The 27088-nt window shown below is 39.6% G+C and overlaps 1 protein-coding gene across 1 annotated transcript in view; it reads right to left on the bottom strand.

The window, feature by feature from the left end:
• Positions 1-27088, bottom strand: part of LOC117733814 (nucleolar protein 4-like) — a 126828-nt gene that overhangs the window by 46734 nt on the left and 53006 nt on the right. Inside the window, exon 5 of the mRNA XM_034537707.1 lies at positions 381-534. Coding sequence (XP_034393598.1) covers positions 381-534 — 154 coding nt within the window. The remainder of the gene's footprint in view (positions 1-380; positions 535-27088) is intronic.

Raw genomic sequence — 27088 nt, 5'->3', positions numbered from 1 at the left:
AGGAACAGACAGTTAAAAGATTATTGTGTCCTCATAGTGCTGGGAAGGGGGGTGAAGACACGGCCAGTTGATTCTGTCGTTGGCTCAATTTCCTCAACCAGCGTAGCATTACAATCACAGTACAGTAAAACACACTGCTATCGCCATATAATCGTTAAGTTGTTAATTGTTACTAATTTAGCGGCTGGCTAGTTAGCTATCTAGCATGCTAATTCCGCTATGCATCACATGAACTGCAGTTGGGGGTTTGTTGATGACAAAAGATGCCCACATACACATCACTAGAGAGCAGACACTATACATATTGTAGCACACTATGCACTAAAACGTTAAGATTTGGACTAAATATCCATACACATTAACTTCCTTCTAGACCTTACCGTCATCCTCCTTGCTGTGTGTGTTCTGGGGACTATTGCGCATCCTCTCTCCTCGGGTTGGCGAGCTCAGGTCAGACGCTGCTCCCACATCAGCTGCTAGCCATGTGGGCTCGCTCATCTCTGCCTCCTCCTCGCTGCTCAGTGAACCGTCATCCTGAACAGAAGTGACGAAACAGGAGCATTAGACACACATCCTAACCTAGAAATAGTGTAGTATTAGACAAGGGCTGCATAATTAATCAAAGTCTTATCGAAATCGCCACATGGCTTCATGCAATTTTAAAATCATAGTGGCCCAATATTTGTTAAAGCCAGAATGTGTGTCAACACACCCTTTTAAAATGAATGAGATGTCTTGGCCTACACATCTTATTCTACAGATTATTCTATCAAACTCTTTGTTTGGTACAGTTCCTTGCAAAATCACACCATTTGTGTTACAATGAAAATAACAATAATGATGTAAAAACTAACCTTCCCTCTAACTCCGCAAATCATATTAACCAAAAATAATCCTGATTAGATTTTTTTCTTCAAAATACTTCACCCCTGTATTAGATATTGAGACCAAGGGATTATACAATCAAATGAGTCATATTTCAAGCATTTAGCTATCAATGGATCGACAGAGATATGCTCTCTGTGCAACAATGAAAGGATCTTTAATCACAAAAATAACATTATGTGTCTCATTATGTGGCTAAATGAGACTACTAAACATCGTCACATCGAACCAGTTTGTCTTTAGCTTCCTGGAGGTGACGTGATATCACATGACCTAACATGAGCTTTCTACTTCTGTCAATTTTATTCACACATAAAGATAAAAGTGTGTTCATTTATGAAGGTGCTGAAAAAAACTGTAAGTATCATGAACGTTTGTTTGCCACAGAGTTTATTTTCTGCGGTCCCATTGGCATTTTGCCGACTGGGGAATTGTTGAAAATAAATGTCCTCACTAGGTGTAAACAGCATTATCAACTACAAAAAAGAAGTCCACATGAGTCGAAGATACCGAAAGAAGAATTCATAGAAAAGGAGGGAAAGCCTAAACTACCTTTACTCTCTTTTCTAATAGAAGATATCTGCTGTAAAACCACCTAAATTCAGATTAGCCGCCTTTTCATGAATGAAGCTGTTTTGAGCCATATTTAATCTCTCTTTTCTCTGTTCAGCATCCATGGGAGCATCCCTGACAGCTGCTACGCCGCTTTAACCCAAACATCAGAGGAAACTAGAAACACGAGGCAGAGAAACAGCAGGCAGGCAAATCAAACATAGCATGCTGCTCAGTGTGCAGCACCTGCAGGCCGTGCTCGTAGCGGGAACATCACAATGAGATGTTTTCCCACTAAACTCAGAGCTGTCTTCCTTCCCCCCTCACACACTTTTTCATCTGCTCAAAAACTGCCAGTCACAAGCTACCAAAAACGGAGCATGAAAGCGGTCATGAAATAGATTTAACCACCGTTAGATCAGCTGGTGACTGACAGAAGGAGAGCATACATACACATAGAGAGTATTTATCTATGTAAAAAAGTGGTGTTTAGATATTCATTTAATTTTAGAGGTGATACAAGAAAATGGAAAGACTGGGCAACAAAGTGGAAGTGCCTTAAACCTGCCTCTTTCTAATGGCCATTAGGGGGCGACTGATTTCTGTGAGATGTGAGACTCTACTTCTCACTTGATTTATTACCATCACTTGATAGTTTCAAGTCTTCTTCAATACAGCATGATATTCATTTAGTAAATTAAGGTCCCATTTAGAGACAAATAAATGATGAAACAAAGTATTCTTTAAGTCAGGCTACCTTGTGATTGACAGGTCGCTACCACAGGGGTGGGAGTTGTCCATGTATTTGTATTTACCCCTTTAACCCTTTCAAAGTCTGTTTTCAGTTCATGAAAAGGAGATGGAGATAAATAACTTGAGTTCCTGGAAAGGTCTGAAATCAATAAGAATAAAAATGACAATTTTGGATGAGTTGGAAGAACCCCTGATTATATTCATAATGACAGCAAATAAGCCAGGGTTAAGGCGGACGTGATTTTTTCTTTATTTCCATGTCATGCACACTAAACAAACGTAAAATATGAGATACAGGATTGTCCAATACTGACATAATTCGTGGGATACTTGACCATCAGAACAAACCATAAACATGTGTGTTTGTCAGTGCCACGCCGTTTTTGTCAATCCTGAGTTTTAGTCTTCTTAGATGACATAAAAGACTGGAAGTCCCACACCTTTTTAAAATTTAACTTAGACAAGACCAACGTTCTTATCAATGTCCCTGAACACACCTCAAAACAAATACAGACACTCCTTAAGCCCCTCACTCCCAACATGAATCAACTACAAAGAATCTGCATCTTATCTTGGACTGTGGCTTGAACCTGGAGGAGCAGTATATGGAAAGCAAAGACACACACAAGCACGCACGCACACGCACACACACCTATAGCTGTTATCAGCATGTAAGGAGACCTGCACTCTCAGTAATGAGGTCCTGAGTGCTACAACTGCCTTTTATGACACACACATGTACCCACAGAAACAATGAAAAGATTAATGAATGAGCAAAGACCTCTATGACACTGGAGCTAAGATGCAGTAAAATGCTCTTTTCATGGCTGTTGTTGCTCTAAAAACTTTCAAATAAAAAGACACATAGTTTTACCGACAGGTGGACTGACGGCCTTATTTTAAATAAATGTGATGCATTATTTAAATCCTCCATGTGACAGTGAGATAAATGTTGCAAATAATAATGAGAGCTGCTCTGCAACAAGAATGGCTCAGAAACAGAGGTAATGAAAACAGACCGTTAACTCTAACGTTCTACTTATACGCAAGGTTTTTCCTGCATAGAGACTTACAAGGTGGCCATCTGCGTAAGATTTCGCCTTGTGAACAAACTCAGATGGAAAATTCTATTTTCTAACAAGCTGGCGCTGTATCAGCACAGTGCACCGGGAAAGCCGCTGCCAAAACTGCCAAAGAGGAAGAAAAGAGCAGTCTGTTTTTGACTGGACCCCAGCAAAGTGAGAGCCAGCCATTTAAAATCCAAAGTCTGTCGTTGACACTGGCTAAGTGAGTGATGAAGTTACACCGTCGTTTGGTAGGAGCATCTGGGTCATTAGGTTCATCGAGAGGTTTGGGGGTGGGTTAGATTATCTTTTCTCCTTAATACGGGAAACTTTTAATGTTAGGCATGCAGAGTAGCAACAGTGAGTTGCATTATTTCTACACATAAATTATTACCTTTAAAAAATAACCAATGTGTAAAGTTAGAAATGGTTAGTGACACCTTTGTTCATGTGCTGTTTATGTGTTTTTGACATTTTAATAAACTGTAAGAGTAGACATCCATCTTATATATTTTATTTTGATATCATGGAACATACTTACGATTGAGAGAGTCACAGAAAATAAATATTTATGCATTTGGATTAATAAATTCTCAATCAAATCTCGGATAGATAATATTGTGTGCAGACTCAGGCAAAAGGTTGGCTGTACAGAAATAAAACCATCTTCCTTACGTTTTGTAGAAAAGGGCTGTTGACGCAGTTTTCATGTCAGTGTCAGACCACAATGACATGATTTATAGGCACACATCCTTTTTAGCTCTTAAAGGTCTGGACTCTGCCTTGAGATATATCACCATTGATGTCTATGGTACTCATCATTATCTTTTATATCTTCTCTCCACGAGAGACGTGAAACTCACTGGTATCTTTTTGTCAATAAAACCCTTTCTAGAAAATTACCATATTACCTCTCAGACTCAGATGGGTTTTATCAGACATACTCGACTGACATGTAGAGCATGTCTGATAAAACATTGTCAAGCTTTCGCTTCAATATTCTGAAAGCTAAGTCTGAAAAAAAAGCTTTTAATTTGAAAGCACCTGACATCTAGAACACAATACACCTCCTTAAAATCTTATACATCCCAACTTCTACTTGTTACACATAACTGGAACACCTTATAATAACCATCAATAATACATTATACATTGATAGTTAATTAACCTATATTTATAATATACGTATCATAAACAATAAATAGATAATTAATAATGTGTACTAATTATTAGTTATGCTATAATCTATACTATTGTATCATTGAAATAATATCAATATCATAAATTAGTGTAATATGAAATAATTTGTTTATATATTACATTGTATTATAGCTGATAAGAGACAATACATTACATTCTTATTAAGTAAGTAAACTATTTATTCACAGATTGTAGTTGATAAACAATATAAAGTTAATTCTTATAAACTTAATTATTACCAAAATGTGTTGCAGATCTGTACAAATGTATAAACTAAATAAATGGACCGGAAACCAATTATGAACCATTGACCATTTAAGTATACGGTATGTCAATATGATTAATGTTAACATTTAAAAAATATTTAAACTACCGATTTAAATAATGCTTATATATTCTTTAGAAAGTATCTATCAGCATTTAACAAAGTATTATTGAACTAAATAAAGTTAACAATGTATTATTGAATTAAGTAATGTTGACAAAGTATTTATTAACAAATACAAGGTATCATTAGTTGTTACTTTATAATAAGGTTTATTTCTGAAAGGTTCACAAATCATTTGATAATTTATTTTTACAAATACTTCTAAAATGTTATAAGGCATGTTGTAATAATGACACAAATTCTAGCAATGGCCATGGCAGCGCATGTAGAGGCTACGGCCGGTATCTCCCATGAACTTGGCGACATTTCTGTCTTATATTATTGTCTTCTTTATTACTGGAGCACTTATGGCATATGCCAGAATCCACAGAAATCAAAAAAGGAAGCTTGGGGATTGGATTAAGTCCGGCGGACCATGAGACGATCACCGCCCATGCCCGTCCACCCAGCCGGCCAAACCAATGCCCCAGAAGGAGAGGGAGGAGAGCTGAGAAGTACGCTAAGCTAAACCAACGTTCACAAATTGGAATATTAATCTCTGATCAGGCTTTTTTTAAATTCATAATTACTTAATGTTATGTTTTTCCTTAAGCAACATAACCAGCCACAATGCGATGTTTCTCTTTAAATCAACAGACAACCGTTATCCTTATTATTGTCACTGTATGTGAAATGTATGAACTACTGCAGGGGATTGCACAGCTTCCTGTTAAAGAAAGACAGTTGTGTACATACAACTCTTACTTTAGGGAGTCCATGTGGCAGCACTGACCCATATCTGTCCATTAAAGAGGGTTCTCAGAGGAGGAGTTTCCCTCAGCTCGTCACACTAGATTAGCTTCCTCGTTGCATTCAGGCAGCAAGAGACTTCACACACTGACAGTACCTGGTAGCATGAATGCAGGTCTGAGAACAGCCAAGCTATCCAGAGAGCTGTCATTCACTCAGAAAGCCTTCCACCACATTGAACGTCACTGTGTCCCCCACCTATCTGTGTATCATCAAGTTTTAATGTGAAAAACTGTCCGCTGCAGGTTCTAATGTATTATTAGAATTCTACAATTGAATCAGCCGATATTTAGAGGACACATTTATTTAAAGGTTATAGTATTTTTCTCTGAAACAATGTTCAGGGACCTAATGTGCCCACGAAACAAAGCTGCTCCAGGCAGTAAGACTGTCGCTAATACACAGCTAAATGGGATTCCAGGATGATGAAAAAAAGGAAAAAACTCAATATTTCCAGTGCTCACATTCCAGGCCTTTACAAATATGCAAGTTTGTGAGCGAGTCCGTGAAGTTACAGCTCGGCATGTTAATCAGCTCGGGGATTATTCTGAGGCTGGTAATTCACCACAGCCAAGCACATGAATCAACTCCGGCAAATGATCAAATGAGACATTATTTTAATCTGCTCTTAATTCCTTTTCAATTACTATCATCACCAGCTCACATTACCTCATTTTCAATTACCATATAATCTCGATGCTATTATCACTGGTTAGCCCTCATCTCTTCGTCGTGGTGCTGGAGGATTGAAGAACAGAAGATTCATATTAGATCCGTGGACGCTATCTAATGGTAAATCTGTCTGACTTCACTTTTCATAAAGACTCTTGGAAAACGAGCGCAAAGGAAGTCTTGAGGCGGCTCATCTTCTTCGGTCCTGGGAAAGAGAAAGTTAACTTTTTCTCAGATAATTTGCTGTGGCCAGAATCCAGCAGAAGATTTCTTTAAGCACAGAGGAACGTCCCGGCATGGTGAAGTTGTTCTCTTGTCACATTTTAGGGAAGTACAAATTACCGGCAACAACTTGACACTAGTAGAAATTGTGACAAAAGCTGATAACTAAAAGGAATATAACAATCAGAAATACCAAGAATGCAGTTGATATTTATTAGTTCTTCTTAGATAAGTCTCGTGTTTGCATGTTTAAAAGTAGAAGGACAATCGGATAGTGCAAACCTAAGCAGGCAAGGCAGTTTCCATAAGTGAAAAATAATGTGTGTATCCCCCTGTGATTCGGAACCGCTCCAAAATATAATGTGTACTTCCTTGGACCATGCTACATCCTTCAACCTAATTTCCTGAAAATAAGACTCAACTACTGCCCTACAAAACCTGGACAAACATTCCATTAATTTAAATACAATGATTCATCAAAAGTCACTCATGACAACAGTTTAAATGTCTAACTTTTGCGGCACCAAATAAAAGTCATACACTACAATTAAAGCCCACAGTGGAGCATACATACTAAATACAGTTGCATTACCAAAAGGTACAGGCAGGTTTACTGTATGCCTTTATCTCTCTCACACAATGCATGCATAGGCATGATTACATATACACAGAGAGAGGGAGAAAGAGAAGGAAAGAGAGTCAAAGTGTAAGTTGCCTCTCACCCTTCAGTGAGTCAGTAGGAGAAACACATCTTAGTCAGATATACAGCGGCTAAAAAGTTTTTTAACAAAATTAAACACCCTGCTATCGTGTCTTTACGGGCGGGGCATCAGATGCATGTTCGATAGCACAGTCCTCTGTCCCGTTCCTGTTTAGTCAACAGTCATACATGGTCGGGCCCCATGGCTCAGACTCCCAATAGAGCGGTAATGGGTTCTTCGGCCCATGCTGCACCTTACCACCAAGTGTTGTTCTGCGGTAATCCGGTTGACAACTAAACCAAGAAACAAACCGATGTCCTTGGCAGATGTACAAAGAGATGTTGAAGTAAGATTTAGGACAAGGCTGGTGGTTATTGTAACACATTAATTTAATGGATTCTGTATCGCCTAATATATCCTTTTTCTTTGTGCCATAGAGCTCTGTTGCTGTCCAAATCAAAACACATCAATGAGCCCCACTGTTGCACTGGGAGCCGTGTTCCTTCATTACCCCAAACAGACAGACACACACACACAGAGTGCTCTATTTTAACTTTTTAAACAAATGAAAAATCTGCATTCCAACTAAGATATTTAGCAGGGTGAAATATCACGTATTCAATCAGGCATCATTCTGTCATTCTACTGGTAATCTGCTCTTCTGCCTTCCCCCCCCTCATTCTTCTCCATCAGTCAGCGAGAGTCTTTTGTGTGTGTGTGTGTGTGTGTGTGTGTGTGTGTGTGTGTGTGTGTGTGTGTGTGTGTGTGTGTGTGTGTGTGCGTGTTGTTTAATAATGGTCTCAGTAATGAGCTGTCCTCATCTGCATACAGATGAACAGCAGAGTTCCTGCCTGATAGATTACCAGCGATCAGACCAACTCAATATTCACATTTACCCATTTCTCTGTTCTCTCTCAACATTTGTTTGTATTTTAAGAGAATCACATGCACTTTATGTATAGAGACACACTCCTCAAATAGTATGATAAGTGGCTTAGTTAATTTGATATGTGATAATTATCTTAAAATCGACTGACTTTTTAGTGAAAACAAGTAGCAAACTGTTCTATATAATAATAATAATAATAATAATAATAATATATATGTTATATATATATATATATATATATATATATATATATATATATATATATATATATATATCTATAGATATAGATATATATATATATTCACACCAAAAAGCTTTTCTTCATTCTGTTTCATCAGTTTTTTTTATGTCAATGGTCCCAAACTTTTCTTTATATCTGAAATGCCTGCACAGCCCTGTCCGAAGTACCACCGACCCTGTCATGAAGTTATTCAACACTAACCATTAACTAAAGAAACTGTTAACTCTTCAAACCTTGTTTTGGTCAAGTTTCCATTCCTGATCCGATGTGAGGTCTTGGGACAGGGATGTCGTATGTGTTCAGATTATTAAAGCCCTCTGACGCAAATTAGTAATTTGTGATTTTGGGCTATACAAAATAAACTGAATTCAATTCAATCAGATGATACACAATATAGAACGTTTCACCACTGCTCATGTTTCTTAGTTTAGATCGTCAAACAGACAATAAATCATAGATGTTTGTTCTGGCTGCTTGTGCCAGTGTTAGCTGACATCAGCGACATGGCTAATACTTGAAGACAGAAACATATCTGGCTTCTTGTAGCACCAGTTTCATTTTCTGGTTTCATTTTAATTTGAGTGGTTATCACTATGGCTACCGCTAGCAGACAGGGGACCAAACCACCAATCCTCAGATTGAAAGACGACCCGCTCTATCTCTGAGCCCCAGTCGCCCAGTCACCCCCCCCGCAACCTTATGACCCATATTGCTGGAAATACTTGCAATCCCCAATCCCTATCACGAGTGGGATTCAGCGGGTTACCCACTCGCCCCTACTCAGTGTGGCAGGTGCAGCCCCGGACATCTAAGGGCATCACCGACCTGTTATTGCTCAATCTCGTGTGGCTGAACGCCACTTGTCCCTCTAAGAAGTTGGACGCTGACCACACGGGGCCACGTAACTAGTTAGCATGCCGAAGTCTCGTTCCTTATCGTAATTAACCAGACAAATCGCTCCACCAACTAAGAACGACCATGCACCATCACCCAAAAAGAATCATCAATCTTTCAATCATTTCTGTTAAGTATATATAGAGAACAGATATAAACACTGATGGCCATTATTCTACAGCCATTACATTGTGCAATCAAAATGTACTTCGTAATTATAAATTAAATATTATTTACAAACTGAGAGTCGACAAAAAGTCGACATCACTGCAAGGCTGTGTATGTGCATGTTGTACATGTCTGTAACTGAGTATATAGAAGTGCATCGATTGTTTGTGTTTCCAGAGCAGCCGGATCTGGTCCAGTAGCATTGCTAAGCTAATCAGGTTAGCCACCGGACGGACGGAAGGAAACAGCTCTTTCTCTCGGTGCTCATCTGCTTTTTTCCATTGACACCTGTACTTCTCCTAACTCCATCCATTTGTCTTTCATGACCTCCTCTAAAATCACATCCTTCCACCTATACTTCAAACCTTCTCCAAACTCCCATCTTTCCTTTGTGCCATTCCAGCTTTTATGTTCTCCTCCCTGATCGCCTCCTTCTTTTGCTAATCCATCTTCTCTCTGATGTCATCAACACATCATTACTGGGATGATTATTAGGAGAAGAGTACAAGAGATGTAACACCTAAGGGTCAAGCACACACAAAATAGAATATATTCTTAGACTTTTCCAGACGTGTTAGTCCTGTACAAGAGCCCCACACCAAGGCATTATGTTAAAGTATCTGCTTCAAATATATGTAATATTTTCTTAAATTTTCTGTCAAAAGCAATAAGCTCTCCAACTTGTTCCACCCACTCCTTCCAACTCCTGCATCCCCACAGACGGAGCCACTGGAGGGTCGTGAAGCCTCTTTGCCAATACAAATTACCCACTGAGAGATGATGTTTTACTGGAGATGCTCAGAGCAGCAGAGAATCACTGTAACGTAACAAATCAGCCAGCCGTAATTATCGGGTATGTAGAGAAATGCAATAATGGAACAAAGGTACATTATTGCGATGATTAAATACAGTAGGGGCTGTTTTCAGTTGTCACTTAAATTAACTTAACTTAATCCTCTGGGGGCTAATCTTTTTATGGGGGAATTAATCGTAAGGTCTATAAATTGTTCCAAAGTAGTAAAAATATGAAAAAAACATTTTTTTTAAACATTTTTGTGCCAAACTGCTAGGGTGACACAGGAGACTATCATTCCTCAAATAATACAGGTTTTTGCAATTGAATATTAACTTTGGTCTAAATACAGAGTTTCATTTTTTAAATGGACTTCCTTTGGACTACCTCTATTTTCTAAGACAACAGTAATAATAGCATATAATTTCAGACTCATTTCTCTCTTGTAAGACTATAGACGTGCATCAGATATTGTTTTTGGTGCTACTCTCATCTTGATCCTAGCGCGTCCTCAGTGCAGCAGTGTGAAATGAATATCATTAAGAAAATCAATTAAGGTGGGCACATGAAGGAGTTGGGGGGTTGGTGTGGTTCCTACTCTGCTCACCCTCTTTGTTCTCTTTGTTTTAGAGGCAGTGGTGGTGCAGAGCCGGACTCTGAAGCCTCCCGATAGCTGTCAAATTGGCATCCTTCCACTTACCTACCTCCCCCCACCCATCCCTCTCCGACACCACCCCACCTCCTCATTTATCTCCCTTTATTTCTGCCCCCCACATCCCTTTACCCTGCCAACTACATCCCATCTTCTGCTGCCCTCTCCTCACTCCATCATCAGCCTGCCAACTCCTCCTCCCCCCCAAACGCCCCCTTCTCTCAGCTCCTCCCCCACCAACACCTTCTCCCCGCTCCACCCTGCCAGCTCCCTCGCTGCAGCACTCTTAGATGTTTTTATTCTACACCCAACAGAAATAAGACCCGCTCCCTCAATCCGCCTTTCTTTGACTTGCTATCCCGGCCTCGCAATCATGTTTGTTGGTTTCCAAGGAAACCGATCCAGGTTGGATGTTCATTATAATGATGTTGTTTCAGTGGAATTCTGATTCCTTGAATAGATGGAGAAAAAAAAAAAAGACTGGGGCTACCGGTAAGCATCATCATCGCATTCTTCACCATTATCACCATCACACCACGTCTCCCCATAGTGATTACCTCTATGAGGTGCTGGGATTGACTGTGTGTGCGTGCGTGCGTGCGTGCACTCGTAGAACATGCAAACCACTGGCACATCGACAAGTCTGTTCAGATGCAGCTTTATTGTGAGTCACTTGCACGTGTCACTTGTCGCTGTAAAAATCAGTTTACCGTGACGACGGCATCACTGTTTGGCCACAATTATCACGGGTCAGTACTGTCATCTCCTGCAGTGAGGCAGCAATGAAAATCCAATTGAGCATGCCACAACATAAAGAGGGAAAAGGCGGCTGTACTGCGCTGCAACATACAGCCGGTGACATTTTTGAAACATACATCAATCTGACCTACACTTATTATCCCTTCAGGAAAATGTAAGACGCTAACTGCCAGTCTGTCCACATGACAAGCCGCTCGGCATTCAGTCCAACAACAACGTCTTATATCTGATTGCATCCATCTCTCACAGCGATCAATGAGGGCTGGAGGGAAGAGGAGAAGATCATTTCTGAAAGGAGGGAGTGGTGAAAATATTGATAAGAAGCAAGCAGGCCAGGGACACACACACAGACAGACACACACACACACACACACACACACATACACATATACACACATGATGCAGGGATTAACAGGGTGCAGGAGCTCCACTGCAGAATATTGATCGCTAAGACAACCAGCCATGAGGAGGAGGTCTGTGTCTGTAAAAAGGTGGGGGGTGTCACCACTGAAACACACGCTAACAATAATTGATGCTGCACCATCGGTAGGGTACAGACAAAGGCAATGAATTGGACGGTGAATCAACAAGAAGATTTGGTTGACTTATGGATACAGTGCAAGTACAAAATGGTGAACAAATATGAAGAAAGAAAACCTGTGCAGGTAGGCAACTATAAAGACCGCCTGTCAGCATCAGCAGGCCGTGGTCCTGTCTGTCGGTCAGGTTATAAAAAGCCTTGTACAGTATGCAGTACAGAGGAGTCGGCTGGCCACAATCAATAAGCTGCCATTGACCTTCATTGAACAGACACAGAGAGGAAGAGCGTTCAGGAGGAGAGCCATGACTAGTCACATGACTAGAGGAGTTTTATAAACACTGATGGTTCCCGTCTCTCTGCTCCACATCCTGTCTTGTGCTTCTGTGTTTGCGCAATATAAATCAAAAAGGTGTATAGGAGACATTGAACTGTTTTCAGTGGTCATTTGAATAGTTTAAAGGAAAATGGCGATAGATAACTAACTAACCAGCTGTTCGCTAGTTAGCGTGCTAATTCCGTCAAACTTTGATGCTGCACTGGTTCCAGAAAATGAGCTGAAAGAAATGATCATTCTGGCAATTGCAATGTGTTTTCCTACAGTGGGAGGAGTGGATGGATGAAGCATTAAGTTGTAAAATGTTACTCATTTACTCCTTGTCTGTGTTTTGCTACTTTGATTTTAGTCGTTATTGTAAAACCTAATTTGTGGGTCTGTGACTTGCCGTAAACGCAAGAAAGTCCGCTACAATGATGGCAACAGTACACATAAAAATAGCTACCACTTTGAACACCAGCTATGTTGATTTCAATCTTCGCACGCACACACACACACACACACACACACACACACACACACACACACACACACACACACACACACACACACACACACACACACACACACACACACACCACCTTGCCATCTCTCTGAATACAGAAGTACTTTTATAGTTAAGCCTCTGGGTTCAATTTAACTCTTCAAATCGGGATCCATACAATCTGAGTTCTCCTTCAATTTTGTCTGCATCTGTGGTTCACTCTCAACGCTCTCATAGCGTCGTTTTCAAAGAAAAAGAAGATATTTCCTACAGGGATTAGTGGAGACCAAAAAACAGAGCTAAAAGAGAGGCAATTTAAGACCAGGACTCATCAGAATTACTCCAAATGAATTATCATATTGCTCTGTATCTGATTGATGTGTAAATAAGTACGTTTTGGCTAAAAATAATATTTGTTTAGCATTAATTAATCAGATTATTAGTCATGATAAAATGGACAAACCAATATCTGAAAACGGATACAAAAGTCAATGATTCAGCAGGATTTACATGCTTCAGCTATATCTACCACAGATTTGACACAGAATCTGCATGAATTGTGAAGAAAAGTAAATACGGTTGTCAAAAAACACCATTGTTAACCATTTAAGTCAGGGAAACCTGTGAACGATAACATTTGAAAGCAATGCAAATGACAATAAAAATGTGAGTCTCTGTCCTTATTGAAGACACCCACAAATGAACAAGAAACAAAGTAGTTTCTGGTATCAGAAGTCAAACTACAGTCTGCACGGAGACTATTTCTTCATGTGTTTAGTGTGAACGCCACAGAAAAAGAGGACAGACAAGTCCATCATGCTCATGATAAGAATCTGATAAATCAAACTCAACCTGACCAAAAAGCTGTCCAATAAACAAGTCACTTAAGTCTCTGGGACTTCAGTAAATAGACTGTATAAACCTAAACAAACCACAAATTAAATTCTAACTAAAGGTCTACACTATGGATCAGATTAAACTAAAGAAAAATCCAAACATACAGATAACCCAATCATTTTAGTGCAATAAAGAATAAATGTTTCATTGTAAATTAAATCTTAACTCTAAAGCCACAGAACATCTTATCTGTCCAGACTACACAGAAATGCAGGCCAGAAATATAACCATGCAGACAGCAGGGCACCACTACAGTTACACACAAACATATACACAGCATAAACAGTCCACTTCTTCTTCTTGTGGTTTACAATAATGTGAATAGTGTGTGTGCGTGTGGTCAGTGCTGAGCAGCTAGAAACTAAATGACCAGAACAGAAAGCTGAGCCATAAATGTCGTGGCACCATGTGTATAATCCTGAAATAGAGAGAGAGATACCCATTTTCCACTAAAATGAAGGTTTATGCAGGGTTTTTAGTAATATTTTTTTTGGGTTGAGTTTAAATTACCGTAATGTGTTTTAAAATCAACAAAGTAGGTTGAAATGAGTAATAAAGTCCACCATCTTGGTTTAGACTACGGTGTTGTTTTTTCATAAATATAGGCCAAATTCAACGTGTTCCAGACAATGTGCTGCAAAGGGCATTCATAGCGTGTCCACCCTGGGGTCAAGTTCCCATCACTGCCAGTTGAAGCTGGAACCAATAGAAACCTGTGATTACTGCAGATACATTTATCCCGGGAATGAATGCCGGTTCCAAACTTCCCCACTGAAGACAAAAAACAGATGTCAGTGTTTTTTTGTCCAGTGTGAGAGGGTCTTTAAAGAGAAACACGTAGAGAGACGGATTTATGTTCTATTCATCTCTACACACACAGATCCTGACCTTGATATTAGATAAGCACTTTGTATTATTTTGTGTGAGTGTGTAGCTGTGGCATCCTAACAATGTTCAAGTATATGTGTGTGTGTGTGTGTGTGTGTGTGTGTGTGTGTGTGTGTGTGTGTGTGTGTGTGTATTGTGATATCTATTGTTGCAATATGAATCAATATTCACTGGAGGTTGAGCCTGATTGTTGTTTCTTTTAACACAGCTAAGAACTCCTTTAAATACTTCACCAAAAAAATAAGTTATTTTTGTGATCTAATTATTTATTTATTTTTCTAGATGTGAAAAAGAAAAGATGTGCACACAACATATACATAAAGATACACAAGCACATTATCATACAGAATTAAATGTATATATACACACAAGGGTAAATATGCCAATACCTACACACATATTACTCATCATATTACATCATATTGTTCTATTCAAGAAAAAGTAAAGAGGTCAAATTATTATCGGAAATATATACTTTATCAACAACAAAAATCTTAGTAGTAAAAATAATACACAGACATGTGATTTCCTGTTGATGGCAATATGAGTTCACTGATAATCACAAAAAGATTTCAACACGATTGCTACACGATTTGATATATTGAGATCACCGGTAAAAAAGTCCCAGACCCGAGAACATGGATTTATAAATATCTCCCTCGGTCATTGCTTTCCTCTTTCTGCTTATTAGCGTGAAATCAAATATCCACTTAAAGTAACCCAAATCTAATTTTACAGGTCAAAGAGTTCAACAGGATGTCAGAGTTTGTGGAGGAGGAACTCAACATCTATTAAGTCTTGAACAATGTGTCATTGTCAGCCACTAAGATCACGTTATTTGCTGCTAATACCCATCAATCCATGTATTACTGAGTAAAACGTTCTGTGTCAATGTTTTGGTTTTAATATTGATGCTGAATAACAGCGTCCCTGTGCAAACCCGCCAAGGAATATGAACGTCTTCCTGTAATGTGAGAGCTCAGTTATTAATTTCATAGCCTGTACTATGTGTGTCTAACAGAGGAAGGGTCTTTAGCATGCATGTGGAAATGCACGCTTCCTGGTCTCAGTACGTGTGTGTTTGTGTATGTTGCTGCCGGCTACAAGAATGTCATTTGGTCAGATCCTGGATGCTGAGTGAACTGATAGTTTCACAAAATTAGTAAACCGGTTCAACATAGGTTATATGAAAAACAAGTCATATTTATTTTGTTTGGATTACTGAAGCAAAATCTAAATGTGCTATTATCCAATAGACAGGTGAATAAGAGACAGAGCAGATTAAAATGATACTTTGAGATGTTTACATGTTTTTGTGTGTTGAACAGGTGTATTGATTAAGTGTTTTTACTCACAAAGGTTTTATTGCATTCACAGCATCTAGCATAGTTGAGTTATCTTCACTTCACCTGGTTTCAGCCTTTCTGCACTGCAGTTTGCCGATTTTGCTCCATGTGTGTGTGTGTATTTGAACAGATACTGATAACATCAGAGATTATTAGTAGTCCAGTCTTAATAATTTTGCGTAGGGCCCATTTAATACTGGGTTTGGGTTCCCATCCATACATATAGTCAAAGTCAGCTTTATTGTCAATTCCTTGACATGTACTAAACATAAGAGTTGAACGAAACGTTTTTCTCCAGTCTGTTAGGTTGTAGTGGATTTTATATATACTTGCACATGTAGATAAGAGAGGTTATGTTTTAAATTAATACATAAAGAAAGATATGATCATTAATTTGAGGAATATTCTGAGGAATGTATTATGAAGCATAAGAGAGGATCACTGTTTTATTATTCTGTTTGTTAACAACAAATGTAATGATTCATTGTATGATGCATGGGAATGAATGGATGTTTTATTGTTTAGACAATAGTTAAAGGGATGCCGATTGAAACCTGAGATGTTGCTTTTATTCTGTAGGCAGGATACTAGGGTTTTATTCTGAAGGGGAACTTCCTGTCCTTGACCGGAAGTGTGAGCTTTGACCCCCGCTAGTTTATCGATTTGAGGCATTCTTTGAAGTGGCCAATGGAACTAACCTTCAGGTGTGAACCTTATGTCTTATTCGCTGGTCAGCGTAGCATGCTGTGTCTCTGAAAGGTATTTGCATGAATACCTCCACTAACCAATGGGAGCTTAGCTCAGCGAATGGACTGCGAATAAAACTAATTGTGAGACGTGAATTTGGTCTCTTACGTGGTGACGCCAGACAGAAACTGTTGGCTAAGTCAGGAGACTGTGGAAGCGAAGCCATGTGAGCGCGTCCGGGCCTGGGCCATGTATGTATACAGATGACTCTTGTTTGTTATGATTAAATAATGATTATTATTATATATCTCTGGCTTCGGAGCTTCTTCTTCCAAGCACAAGGTAGCTCGAGATTCTTTGAACTCTTACAAGTCCAACATATAAAGTGAGTACAGATAATAAAGTGCAATAGATACAAAAAAAATTACAAAAATAAAAAGGCCTGTCAGATTATTGTAAATGAAATATCGTTGCTACTGAGCCACTAAGTGGGTTGTGGGAAATTGAGTTTTTTCACACCATATTGGAACAATGCTGCAGTTTAGTCGACTGGCTCATAGTTTGACTCTCTAGCTGCTCGACGACCTGTTTGTCCATCTGCTTGATTGGATGACACATACTGAAGTGTTAAATTGCACTAAAAAAACCTGAAAATCAAGAGTGAGTGATAAACACAGTGCTGGATTTTATGCACTAACGGCACTAAAGATTGGATGCGCTGCTCTACAACAGGGGTGGGCAAACTACGGCTCGTTGGGCTTTTTAATACGGCCCGCCGGATATAATATAAATTAGAATTATTATAAATTATAGTAAAGACCGCTGTAACGCATCTCCGTTCCCGACTTGAGTTTCCCGAAGCACAATGACGGAAGCGTTACAGCGGTCTTTACGTGCCGTGCTTTCCAAGCGTATCAGGCTGCGATTCCAGCCTGCTGCTCTCTGCGCTACTGACTTCCACCCACCCCCTCACAGGCAAGCTCACCACGTTTCTTTTCTTTTTTTTTACGATTACCGTAATATACCGCATACCGCTGGAAAGTGCCGCTTCTTAGTGTTTAGAATCCTTTGGAATTACGCCGTAAAGCGTTAACTTTCGAAGAATTACGGTAATTTGAGATTGGAATGTCACTTTCTGTCGCCGGAGACGGGGTTCGTACTACAAGAGTTTTAGAGTTGTAGAATTAACTGCCGGCAGTATTTTTCCTTGGCATAACGAACGCACATCAAACCCACGGGACTGCACCGCCCTGGACCAACAACATTGTTCCCACTGGAACGGTTTCTTTACTTTTTAGTTATTGGCTTTTACTTGTAATTCATATTGGTTCATACAAACACTCTCCATCCATCTGATACTGGCCCGGCCTGGGCCGTCTGTCAAATTTTAAAAGTCATTGTGGCCCCTGAGCCTAGAGGTTTGACCACCCCTGCTCTAGAGAAAGCAAGTGTGTGTGTGTGTGTGTGTGTGTGTGTGTGTGTGTGTGTGTGTGTGTGTGTGTGTGTGTGTGTGTGTGTGTGTGTGTGTGTGTGTGTGTGTGTGCGTGTGTGCGTGCGTGCGTGTCTCTACCTAGATCGACAACATATTCTGAATTATCACCATGGAAACTGAACTTGCACAGACCATACAATGTACAGCATAATCCTTACGGTAGTGGAGGTCATATCATTGTGTCAATAATGTGAATGCCATTTTTATAACAGGAACACAAGATGTTTTCTGCACACTGTATTATTTTAGATAGCAGGGCTAATTGTTGTTCTTAAGAAAAACAAATTGTTCACTTGTTCAGTCCAAAACAAAGTCTTTCACTGTTTTGCCAAATTGAGCTGTGTTTTTGGGATCAGTGCTGGAATATGATATACTGCACTTCCTGTCAAAGGAAATAATCCAGAAAATGTTGTTTTATGTTTTGTTTACTATGTAAACCTAGTACATTACAAACTATGTAGTACAAAGATAACTAAAGGCTAAATGAGTATGATTTTCCTAAAAACAATGTAAAGATAAAAACTAGAAAGGTGCAGATCTCTATCAGGTGTGTGCTGTATTGTGTGATTGAACTAAACACAACCCTTAATTGCTTAACCCCCAATTTTGATCCAGATTGGTTGTTGCTAAAAACTTTGATTTAAATTGTACTTAACATTTTAAGTTTACTCTTAGCCAGACACACTGTCCAAAACACAAAAAGTGAGGCAACTGTTGTCACGCCACTGTGTGTGTGTGTCTCTGTGTGTGCAGAGTAGCGGCTTGGGGTCGACGTTATCATTAGTGTCCCCTATTGGCTGGGGTCCAGGTTAAGAGTAGTGAGTGAGGAGTCAGTAGGCAATAATAGGTGTGTTGAGAAAGTGTGAATCATTGCAATCACGAGAGGTAATTGAACATGCAGTTAGAACTGGCCACCCAAAACATTATGCATTACTCTGCAGGTGAATGGGAGATCATGATTCTTTTGGCGGAGATAATAATCTCTCTAAATCATCACCTATGGTCCACTAGAAGTGTGTGGCAGTGTCTATATATCTGCAGACACTGTGTCGGCTCGAATTGTTCCCGAGACCAGTATTATAAATGCCTTATATATTCTTATCATATAATTTATCAGCTCATTTATGCTACACAGGAGCAACAACTGCACTGCACATGTGGAAACTACACATAATCAAAACTTTGATAGACTGAACGATAGACTGGACTACAATAATGACAAATAACAAAACTAAAGAGGTGGAGCTTTAATCATTGACTTACAAAGTGGGACAAGGGAGTGGGAACGGTTTCTTCATAAAAGGCAAGTGTGGAGAACAGAGTGCGACTTGACTCAAAGATTCTATGTTTTCTCATTTCACAGAGTAGGTCAGCTGTCTGTCAGATGGAAATTCCACCACTCCATCATCATTGGATCAGTTGTTTGCTTGAGCAATCAGGAAATAAGTCAGTCAGCCAGCCAACTCATCAGTCAGCCACAGAATAAGTCAGCCAGTGAGTCTACCCTTCCCAAGAAGCCAGCAGGGGCATGGATACCAGAGATTAGTGGAGTGTCCAACACTCTGAGCCCCACTTAATCCAGTCAGTCACAAATCTGCCAGAAGCATGACGATTAACCCCTTTCCTCTACAGGAAGCAATCCGAGGGATACACAGCCTGGATTAGTACAGGCAAAGGTCACTGCTGGACCAAGCTAGTTTCACCCTGCAAACAGATATGAGCGTCTGTCAGTCACCACAACCTGGAATACTACTTTGATCAGGCACATCGAGAAACCAACAACAGAAGTCAACATGTAAACTAATGTATAGCAATGCCCGAAATAATGTGAACGGGCACAACATTATAATTAAACCTCCATCAATCGGTGTCATCACTGCTGTATATTTTCAATGTACATTCACACTAGGGATGTTTCTTAAGAATGCTGACTACTCCTTCAGCTAAATTAATCATTTTAGTGGCCTGATCCACTAATGGTTCAGCATGAACAGTTAAAGAGCTCTTGAGGGCAAAACTCAACAAACCTTAAAAGGTTGTTATTATATCATCACTTTACCAAACAAGTGGTTCGGCTTTATTGTTTTAATTGCACAACTTTTGCTGTAAAATACCCTAATGAATTTTTAACCCATCTCTCTCTGTTGCCAGAGCACTCACTTCCACTGTGTATCATTTATTTTCCAGGCAACTAGACTGCTTCCAGGCTTCAAGATTGGCAATGATCAGCACTCACCAGACTGAGTTGTCCATTTCTACTGCAGCCAGGCTCCCTCGTGACCAAGGCGGGCTATTACTTTATACTATTAGAAGTCGGAAGAAGAGGAAGAGAGCTGGAGGGGGTGAGAGTTTCAGGGGAGGAGCAGTAGTTTCAGAGTTCAGATCCAGCTGTATTATATATCTGATCTCTTCAGGGACTCTTTGGTTCCAGTGGTTGAGCACTGAGCAAACACAACAGCATGGCCGCCAGACAGCACTAGTCTACCACAGACAGCCGAGGTAATTACATGGAAATGCTGTAACCCACTATACAATAACATACGTAATGCTTTATGATTGTTGTATGCTGAGGATGTTATGATTGGACAGCTTTAATTTGGGTTATCTGGCAGAAGGTGAACACTATCTGTTTTTAAGGCCGTGACTATGAATAATGTGGCCCAACATGAACACACTGTTTTTTTTACTAAAGTTGGAACAGTTTTATTATTGCACTTGATTGTTTATGCATTTTGAGAGTTTGAGAGGGGGAGGGCTTAGCTAGGAAGAACATGATGTCAGGGATTCTTCCGGACCTGATGCAGAAAGAATTAAAAAAGTAAATTCCACCTACCAGAACAGAGGAACAACAACACATTCAAAATGGCGACAATTGCAACTGCAGCAAGAGCTCATCCTTAACTTATCGAAAAGAAAAACAGTGTAAAGAAGTACTTTGCATTGAAGGCAGATCATCAGGGATTTATAATTTTTTTTAATTATTATCTGTATGCAAAAGTGCCATTGAACTTTTCAGAGAAGAGGAGAAAACACTTTGCGATGCACCTCAAGGACGTACGTAGCTACAACCATAAGTAACATTTAGTGCAGAATCAGAAACGTGTAGATTATATGATTCAAAACCAATGTCACCGCAAGATCCTTTAAAGAACTAAAACATGTTCACGCTCAAACAAAACTGTTAAACACTGAAGTGACTTGAGCAGGAACATATTAATTGCAGGTTCTTCACACAGAGCTGCTGAATGGTTTTATCCTCTGAGCTTGCTGTGAACTCTTAAGACTTTAACTCTTTGAACACTTAAACAAAACCCCACCTTTTTCAACCTAACCATCCACGTCTGCCTGAAGGTTTAGGTTCTGTCGACCTTCTCTTAAACAAATAAGATGAAACCTAGAGAGGAAGAAAGGAATACAAACTGTGCAGGCGAAATCAAGAAACAACAGGGTGCTTTGAAAACATGCTTAACTAAGGGGAAACAAATATTTAAAATATATAAGCAAATAAAGTCCTTTTGTCCATAACATTGTATTCACAATACATCAGATCCAAATGTCAAGAAAACTCTCCCAAGAAAACCTGGCTGTGCCGTCATCCGTTCACTTAACTGAAATGGTTAAAACATCCGAGTGACCAAATCCTCACATGAAGTGGATTCATTCTCTGTTGATCTGCAATCAACCTAAAAAAGGGTTCATATTCACAAGTGTTTTTCTTGAACTCTCCTAGTTTAACGGTTGCAATGTAAGGTAGAGTGAGCGACACAATGCCAGACAATACTAATCAAACACTGAGTTTGCACACAATAGGCTGAGCTCATCAAGGGAACCACCCGCCAGGCAAAGGCAGACATCAGCAAGAGACTTCCACAGCAGAAAGGTGTCAAATGCCATGACATTATCACCGTGATGTATCAAACACAGACTAATAATAACTATCATAGCAATGCCTTAATCACAGGAAGCGTTATTGTGAAAAATAAAACTACCTTGGAGAAAGAGTTTCAAGAAAAATAATTTGTCTCATCAATAGCCCAATGTATGCAGCACGGTTGTCCAACATTTAGATTACTTAATCTATATACATGCTTTGTATGTTGGACAATTTCGGATCCACTCTTCTCCGGCTCAATATGCAGTGTTTCTGGCTAAAAGGTGTGTCAAGCAGCAATTTAGCCATTAGGCAGAACAAGGGGAAACATTATACGTTGTTGCATTTTAGTTCTGCTTTGATTCCTGTTCATACAGACTTATTACAAACACACCAAGAGGAGTTAACATTAAGTTTGCATACTAACAGTTAACTCGTTATTTGGACAGTTTTGGCGATTGTCATCCTGCATCATCAGGGTCCACGTGGGAAAATCCAATTCCGCTTACTGACAGAAGTGTATGCAGGTCTGGTTGATGATCTTTGGTGTCACAAAGAGCTCACAAAAAAAATAACTGACTTATAAGCATTATTAGACTGCAAATGTTATGATTGGAGACTAACACGTAGAGACAATTCAGTTTATTCAATTCAGTTTATTTTGTATAGCCCAATATCACAAATTACAAATTTGCCTCAGAGGGCTTTACAATCTGTACACATACTTCTAATAGTACAACAGGACAGTACAAGCTTGTAATGTCACACTTAAATCCCATATCTGCTATCATAAAAACCTGTGGTTGGTTTATTTGCTTTCACACAACAGACGCACCTTTTCAGGCGGTCTTGATTTGGATGTTTGGACCACACCAGGGTTCAATAGAAAGCTTTCACACCAGCCCAAACAAGCTATACTAACCCAGCAAACGGACCAGAGGTTTGTTTTTCAACTGAACCAAACAGGTTACGTGTGAAAGCCCCTTAGATCGATCAGTATGCTTCAAATGAGTCTCGAGACACGGAGGTTCAACTTGAATCATTGATCACAGCTCCACTGCAAAATCTTTGCAGGGTTGACCATACTGGTCCACAACCAAAGCAATATACAATAAAAACTACAAAGCATTTTTTGGTCTGTTAAAGACCAAGATAAAGATGAATTCAGCTCTCTGCATCTGCTTTGTGTGCTCTCATCAGCTCCTGTATAATTACCACCTAAAGGAACTCAGGTGAAGTCTGTCGTTTTGCTGGTGATTCATCTGCAGGGGAGTAAAACTACCAACTTTTGATTATGTGTCTTTAATTGCCTCTTACACACCAGCTTGAGCATCTACATCTTTGGTCTCTCAGATTTGTTTTTTTTACTTATAATTTGCACAGGATGAAAAAGGGGGGAAATTGAGATAAATGATCTAGTGTCACATCTGTCAAATGTTTTTTTTTTGTTTTGTGTCGAACACGCATCAATAGCCTGAAACCAGATAAGAAGTGGGAAATTTACATATTCAGAATGATCTGTAGGTCCCTGTACTGTCTGACAGAACCCCTCATGCATCCCTCTACAATGTGTGTCAGCATGTACTAATGTCATCATCCATCCATCCATCCATTTTCAATACCGCTTATCCTCATTAGGGTTGTGGGGGCGCTGGAGCCTATCCCAGCTGACATAGGGCGAAGGCAGGGGACACCCTGGACAGGCCGCCAGTCCATCGAGGGCACATGTAGGGACATACAACCATTCACTCTCACATTCACACCTATGGGCAATTTAGAGATCAATTAACCTGCAGCATGTCTTTGGACTGTGGGAGGAAGTCGGAGAGCCCGGAGAGAACCCACGCTGCCACGGGGAGAACATGCAAACTCCACACAGAAGGACCGCTCACATATTAGTCATAAATATCCCTCGGACAATTTCACCGAGAAGAATTCCTCTGCATTTAAAGGTCTTGGAAAGTAGAGTGTTTCTGCTTGTGATCCCATCAGCACATGGAAATGTTGACAGGGTGGATTTAAGATGGATATCATAAAAATGTCACGTAGTTCAAATGCAACAATACAGCAGCGCTCACTGCAGCCGTCAGCTCTCTGCGAGGTATTTCACAAAGGCTACATCTGAAGATATGCCGCTTCTGGAAGCAGATTGAAGGGTTTGAATTGAGTGCAAGACAGCGTGAACGGTGATTTGGAAGAAAACACTGATAGATTGTCTTTGTAAGAAATACAGATGTGTGGTAGAGTATGATGAACATAGAGAACTATATAAGTGACAGAAAAATAAGAAATTGACAAGGAAAAATACAAATCTATGGGTTCATCCAGAAAGAGGTTGAGAGGGCAGAAAGACATGCACAAGATGGAGAATGAGGAAGAGAAGTGATGTTTCTCAGATATGCTGTATGACTTTCCTTCCAGGAACAACAACCTGGTTTGTGGAGGTTTCAAACCTGTAATTTTGGTTTGGGTCAAACTGAAAAGTCCACACCAAACAAGAGAGGTGTGAAAAGGTAAGAAATGGGACTTCTAGACTTTGACATCAAATGGGACGATGCTTTTAAGAACTTGTTTATAGTTGTTAGTACAATGATAAAGGTTCACTTTTCATCTAGATATACTTCATTGTTTTAAGCAAGGCTAGCCGTATACAAGTCTTGAATCATGGAGCATTAAACGTACATTCAGGTGGAACATTTTTCAGACCAAAGTTTTTTATATATATGATTCATCACTTAAGTAATAACATTTGCTGGTTCCATTATCATGTAAATGTAATATTTTTTTAATTCTGACCATTGTTCTGTCAAAACAAGCAATCTGGAGACTGATGATTGGTATATATTATTTTTGCTAATTTTACAGACTAAATGATTACTCAAAATCAGAAAAGTAATGGACAGAGCTAAAGCTGAAACCATTGACTGAAGAAATAATGTGTTCTAGTAATCAATGATTCATTCAGGATTTTTTATGGCAAACATTCTTTCGTTTCAGCTTCTTCGAGGTCAGGCTTTGATTTTCGTCTTTTGTTTTTTCTTTTGGACCGCTGTTTGGACAAAACAGGATATGTGAAGACATCACCTTGAATCTGGGAAACTGTGACTAATAATTGTTAGCTGCAGCCCTAGATTAAAGACAGGTGTCTGACCATCATGAACTCTGACAGACACAAACTAAATGGGCAGGGATGATATCAACCAAATGGAAATACACAATACAGGTAAAGAGGGAAAGAACAAACATCTACAAAGAGCCTTCCCGAGGTCCAGCAGAAAGAGACTCCAGAAGTAGGAGGGACCCAACCCACCCAGAAGGGAGATGAAGAGGTTGAAGAGGGTGAAGAGGGTGAAGGGGATTAGAAGGCAGTCTATGCGCTCCTGCCGTGCTCCTGGACAGGCAGGTCAGGGGGGAAACTGGAGTTATTTCGAAGCAGAGAGGAGCAGGGACAGGGCTCTTCTAGTCATACTGTCACCAGGCAGATGATGACAGAAAGAGGGGATGGGGGGGGGGGACAGACAGACAACGACACTATGGCCAATATGAGGCCTGTTGAAGCTTCCAATTTCTATGGTACAATACAAAAACAATAGCACTGCGACTACTAACAATTATTTTCAGTAGCTTTTAGTTTGCCATCTATTTTCTAAAAGAACACCATTCCTTTAAATGCCTGGATTTGTTCGACCAACACCCAAAACCCGACAGTGATTTCATCTTGACAGTGGCAGCTGACTGCATTCAACACCACCCAATGGTTGTGTTTCCATTCAATTGTCTTTTGAATTCTTTTAAAATGTTGCACAAAAAAAACAAAAAGTTGGCGCTATGCGCTACACTTTCCAAACAGAGCAGAAAAGGTAGAGGCTGTGAACCGGAACCAAAACAAGTTGCTTTGATCATCTCAACATCTACAAGAGAAAAATAGAAAGACGGCTTCAGGAATTTGATTGAATTGTGCAAGTTTGAATTGTTCTTTCATGTCTAGTAATGACCGTTTTTCATGCTGTCCGGAGACAAAGACAATATAAATATATTTCCGTCGTCAGCATAATTTATTCGGCAAAGGTTTTTCAATATCCCATTTAACTCATCAAATCGTTTTGAACCAACCTCAAGTAAGCATAAAAAAATTATATATATATATATATATATATATATATATATATATATATATATATATATATATATGAAAACAGGTATATTGAAGAGAGAGAATATGTATATGTCCATTGGTATATGGTAATGGATATTTGACAAGATATTAACAGTATAGAACTTCTCTACGGTGTTAAAAGCAACTTTTTAAAACAACGATCAGCAACTTCAGAAAAAACAGGGAAATGTTGCCACGGAAACATGAACTGTGTACTTGATGCTGGAAGCAGCTCTGTGCGGTGCTGAAAGAGTCTGTCCTTCAGCTGGAGGACCTCGGCTCGAGCCCCTCCGTCAGAAAGCCTCTGCCCCTGCTGAAGGGCCCTTGTGCAAGGCACTGTATTCTTAGACGCTCCTGGGCTGCAGTTCCAGACTCCAGCTCTGACCTTCCTGTGCAGAGTCTCTCATTGACATCAGCAGACAATCATGAAGCACCTTAAGTCGTGAGGACTTCATATGTTGCTATGAAAGCAACTGTACTTATCACACAATGAGAGAACTCTTCATCATGTGCACCAGGATGAGTTCTACGCTGCTGCGTTCTTATTAACTCCAATTATGATGCTCTCAGCACAGCTGGGACACATGAAAACTGTTCAATATCAAACAAAAAACAGTAGAAAGGGCAACAAACAGATGCCTGTTTAGCAGCAGCATGTCAGAACTGTGGTCAATTAATAAAACTAGAAATATTATTTAACTGGTTTCACAATCCCCCATGAAATACACTATGACAGGTCTAGAAATAATCGTGTAATCATGTGAACATAG

The sequence above is a fragment of the Cyclopterus lumpus genome, chromosome 7 (genome assembly GCF_009769545.1).
Source record: "Cyclopterus lumpus isolate fCycLum1 chromosome 7, fCycLum1.pri, whole genome shotgun sequence".
In the NCBI taxonomy this organism is placed as follows: Eukaryota; Metazoa; Chordata; class Actinopteri; order Perciformes; family Cyclopteridae; genus Cyclopterus; species Cyclopterus lumpus.
The sequence above is the reverse complement of the archived record's forward strand: the minus strand, read 5'-3'. Positions and strand labels throughout refer to the sequence as shown.